This window comes from Montipora foliosa, chromosome 5 (assembly GCF_036669935.1).
Source record: "Montipora foliosa isolate CH-2021 chromosome 5, ASM3666993v2, whole genome shotgun sequence".
In the NCBI taxonomy this organism is placed as follows: domain Eukaryota; kingdom Metazoa; phylum Cnidaria; class Anthozoa; order Scleractinia; family Acroporidae; genus Montipora; species Montipora foliosa.
This window is the reverse complement of record NC_090873.1, coordinates 42424263-42429262: the sequence shown is the minus strand read 5'-3', so window position 1 is coordinate 42429262 and position 5000 is coordinate 42424263. Positions and strand designations below refer to the sequence as shown.

General features: G+C 41.1%; 1 protein-coding gene across 1 annotated transcript in view; it reads right to left on the bottom strand.

Moving 5' to 3' along the window:
* The window catches only part of LOC138004257 (two pore potassium channel protein sup-9-like), a 5524-nt gene extending 822 nt beyond the window's left edge, over nucleotides 1-4702 (bottom strand). The window contains exons 1-2 of the mRNA XM_068850733.1: nucleotides 4282-4702; nucleotides 1680-2024 (exon numbers count right to left, since the gene is read on the bottom strand). Of these exons, the coding sequence (XP_068706834.1) occupies nucleotides 1680-2024; nucleotides 4282-4600 (664 nt within the window). The 5' untranslated portion in view covers nucleotides 4601-4702. The remainder of the gene's footprint in view (nucleotides 1-1679; nucleotides 2025-4281) is intronic.
* Nucleotides 4703-5000: the final 298 nt, after the last annotated feature.

Here is a 5000-nt window from a genome sequence, read left to right as displayed (position 1 = left end):
CAGTGCTGTGTAGATCTCCCCTGGGAGCGTCAATGCGTCACGAAGCCGTTTTCTCAGGGTCTAAAGTGCACTTCCAGAATCTGGAAGTCCATTGTGATTGGTCTACGTAAATTCGTGCTCGTTGCAGCAGACGCTCGTGGGGGAGGAACACGTGACGAATCCCTAATAGCGTCCTCGTGGGAGGCTACACAAAGTGTCCCTCGTAAGTGTAACCGCTCACTCACTACTTCTTGACAACAGTTAATGTTAGGTTAGGATTGCTTTAAAGTTTAGAGTTTCAAGGCGCGTTTACACGACGGAGGAAAAATAGCACGGGTCCGCTAAAAAGTGGAACGGCTCCAATCATTTTCGTAAAGAAACAGTAAACTTTTACCCCGTTCTTTTACGGGAACATAGGCGCCTATGGTCCCGTAGCGGAACGGGTAAAAGTTTACTGTTTCTTTACGAAAATGATTGGAACCGTTTCACTTTTTAGCGGACCCGTGCTACTTTTCCTCCGTCGTGTAAACGCACCTTCAGTCTTCACTTGTTACTTGTGGGGACTTTTCGGCGACATTCATTGCCCGTGTTTGTTGACGCAAGTGATATTGAATTTGGGGAGTAAGGTAAATTAAAGGGACACTTGGGGTGCTTTCCATTATGCCAAACCGACCGGTCACAGATAAGTGGGAATACCGAAGGAAAATGGAACGACATTTTCCGATTAAACCGGGCCAACCGATAGGAGTGGCTCTTGCCACTTTTTATTCATTTTCCGAATTCCCTAATTAGGGCAAAGAACCGGTTTGTCAAAAATGGAACGGCGAATTTCGGTCGGAATATTCCAACCGAAATAAGTGGACCACCTCCAGAGGTGATCCCGAATATTCCGGTCGGAAGAAACCGAAACGGGGCATTCCATTTGATTTCCGACCGAAATTTCCGGAATCTTTGGCATAATGGAAAGCACCCTTTGTGATGCTTATATCAAAATCGACGTGATCAAATAGACCTTATTCACGATAGCCGCCATGTTGGAATTGCCTTTATCATGCAAATTAGCTACACATTTCTGAGGGGGCAAACAGCACAAGGTCGAGAGATTATCGCGAACATCTTAGCCACACAGATGATTTGTTTCACGTTCATTAAATGTTTATCACCTAAGTAGTAAAATAGAATGCTTACACAAGTTACTTGGATGTTTTTTAAGTGAGAAATGAGCAGATAACAAAGTAGAATGTCAAAATGTGGGAGGCAATCAAAAGATATAAAATTATTATAAAAGGTACTTAATTCTAAATTCTAAAATGTACTTTTAGCAAGGTTAATTCAATATTTCGACGAGCCGATTTTCCGCAATTTGCCTTTATTCCAATGTTTGCCCCCACCCCCCCACATAACACATGGCTAATTTGCATGACAATTTGAAAACTAACATGGCGGGTATCGTGAATAAGGGCTATTGTCCGCATTTCTGGACGTAAGATGCCAGGCATCTCTTTTATACTTTTTAGGGGGGGGGGGGGGGTGGGGTGGCCTTGTGGTTTCCAGCATTAATTCTAAAACAGCTGTTACAAGCATCTTGTGGGTTACCCACCGGGATATGAAATATTGGAGAGTGTAAGCCGCTTTGGGTGGCGTTTTCTCCCACCAAAAATGATCTAAGTGCACATACGTAAACACCATTTATATCTTACCACCGTTCGGAACCAGGTCTCCAAATCCAACGGTCGAAAATGTGATAAAACAAAAGTACACTCCTTCCAGAAAGTTCCACTGCTCTTCTTGTGAGTAAAGAAACGCTCCAACAAACAGCATCAAAATTAGGACAAGAAGAGTCCACATGAGAGTCTTTGTGGCAACTATATCAGATTCTCTTCGAAATAGTTTTCTTTCAACAATATAATGAATAAAGCTAATGACTTGATTCACTCGGTCTCCAATGTGACGCAAGACCATAAGGTTTAAGGGAATTCCAAATAAGGCGAAAATCATACAGAAAACACGACCGCCAACTGTGCTTGGAGCCAAATGACCATAACCTGAAAACAAAAGGAGATCATTGACTGCTGTGTACTCATTTACGACCCGAGAGACAGAGTCAGGCGATCTAAAGTTTCCTCTGAAGACTGCAAAACCTGCATTTTTCATGTAAAAACGCCCCAATTACGAACAATTTTGTTTCGTTCGTCCCGTTCCTCCTTTTGTGCGAGTAGGCCCCCGTTTTGAGGTCTACTACTGTGCCTTTAAAGTGCTACTACGATGAAAAAATCAGCTCTCGTTTTTCTTCACATTTCGAAAGTACTTGCGTTGATTGCTCAATAGGCGGAATGTTTTGTAGTAATTTCAAGAGGAAGACTATTTATTTTAACTCCACTTTTTTAATTTAACGGTCCGCCATCACTTGGTGCTGTTCCGTCTGATAAGCTTTCAGTGATCTGGATCAAGGAGAAAGTGACGTCATTTACTCACTATCTTAAAAATGCAGTGTCTAAATGCGGCTTAATTAGTGTGTTTTGGCTTTCAGATTGTCAAATTCGTGTTCTGCATACCAATCAAGCCACATTCACACACTGCATTTTTAAACTAGTGAGTAACTGACGCAAATACTTTCCAAATGTGAAGAAAAACTAGAGCTGATTTTTTCATCGTAGTACCACTTCAAATGCCCTATGATGTTTAATTCGCTCTCTTTTGAAAGTGCACTCTCGATGGAACGGTCCCCTCAAATTCCCCCCCCCCCCCCCCTCCTCCTAACGAGGCTAGCAAAATCGCAAACTTCAGCGTACTATTCACCTTATACCAAGGTTTTCACTTATATATCACATATATGTCATCTTTAGTAAGGCATATATTATACGAGTGTGGATTTGTTTATTGTTTTTGTTTCTGTTGTTTACTGTTTTGGGTATAGGCTATTTTCCCAATCCCATAATGCAATACGTTTTGGGGGTTTCTTTACATAAAAACAATACAGTACAAGTAATTTACTTTTGGGGCTGTATCAGGCTTCAGTGAACTGGATATCCATTGTTTTAAAGCAAATTAATTACCTCCCAAAATGAACTGTATTCAGTATGGGATTTGTGACAATAAGCGAATTGACCCTATCTTAGAGCTTATTAGATGATGACGAGCTCCTGGCCAATGAAACTGTACTTTACCGGAGAGCTTCTCCGTGCATACGGAACCCGCGCCCGCAATGCGCGCGGAAGTCAAAACTGTGCTATCCTGTCAATCATTTGCCCTTTCACCGGAAACGGTGCATTTCTGTGCGTAAAAGACTTTGTTGGCGATCTACCCTGTCGAAAGGACGCCATCAAAGTCTTTTGCACAAGTAAATACATTGTCAGTACAGTTTTGACGTCTCCCTACACTTTATTCCAAAACACTAGACTGAATTCGTTTTAAATTAGTTAGAAAAAGCGCAAATAACAGCAAAAGCACAACAGCTGACGTTCGAATCGCCGCTTGCTGGCAACCCAGTTTTGTCGCCAAAGTTTGTTGACACAATCTTTTCAATGGTTTTCTGGCCCTTTAATTGCGAACAAGTGACATGACGTCGGATAGCACAGTTGTTCCCGCTCGCTGAATTCTGATATTGGTCAATTTCAATTTAAGTAGCTCTCGTCGTATGCAAGGCTACACGAGTTCCAATGCGGACGAAATACAACTCATAATGTAATAAAACTAGAGCACTATAAAGACGTTCTAAATTGTTTCTCAGCCTGGTTATGTTCTAAGTTCTTGTCATATTCATAAAATTTTGGGCTTAAACTAAGCCGATACGTTCTTATAATGTGTATTCGCTCACGTATTCGCTTAGCAGCCATTAGATCTCGTACCCAAATCTCTCACGTTCAAACCTGAAGTGAGATCTGGATACGAGATTATCAACCATGTTCATTAACCGAAACAAAACAAAGTATTTGCACATAAATTTGGTTTATCAACGGAGTTGATAATGTAAATTGACCACCGTACAGAGATTCTAAAAGCTGACGTTTCGAGCGTTAGCCCTTCGTCAGAGCGATTCGGTCAATTTACATTATCAACTCCGTTGATAAACCAAATTTTTGTATACTACTTCCCCACCGACGCAGCACCACAGTTTCTTTAGAAACTACCCCTTCATTTATTTGCACATAAATTTAGTTTAATTCCCAGAGAATTAGTTTGGGACGTGAACAACATGGCGGCCCCTTCTTTGGTTTGGGACACCGACATAGTAACAGCCGTGATGACATCACATGATGATACACTCAATAACAAAAAAAAAGAAATGTAGGGGATTCCTACCTACAGTTGTTACAACACTCCATGTAAAGTACAATGAAGCGTAATACGTCCATCTGGATGTACACCATTGGTCTGGGTCCCCACCACAGCGGTGTCTAACAGCGGCTTCAACCTTTTCTACTAAGAAGTCAAAATCTTCCGATGTCATGTTGTGCCTTTGCAAAAACAAAGTTTTCACAGAGTTCAATTGTTGTACTTCTAGCTTGTCATTCTCGTTTTCAAGAACTTGAAAAACAGCGGCGCCAGAAAGAAGATAAATCCCCAACAGAATCGCTAGACAAATTAGTCGTTTTGTGTCTGATGTGAAGTTGAATGCCATAGGCCTCCATTGCCTCGATGATTTAGTCCTTCATTTTTCTATTACATGCTGAGGCCAAAGCTTTTTTTAGAAGGTTATTATTATTGAAGCATTTCGCATTGTGCTGTTGACTGTAAGACAAATGAATAGGAAAAGTTCGCGCACGCGCAATGCTAAGATTCGAATTCACACAATAAAGCACCAATTTTAACCAGGTACCAGTGCGAAGAAAATTGATGCCGGTCAGTTACGATAAAAAAGTATCGGTGTTTACATCCAATCATGATTTAACTGGGTTAAAAGGTAAAGAGATTAAACGAAGAAAAATAAATACTTAAAATGATTTGTGGCATTTTCGGTCCTTCTCATCATGGATGAGCAATCCTCGGCTATACGCCATCGTAACTTACCAGTGGTTTCT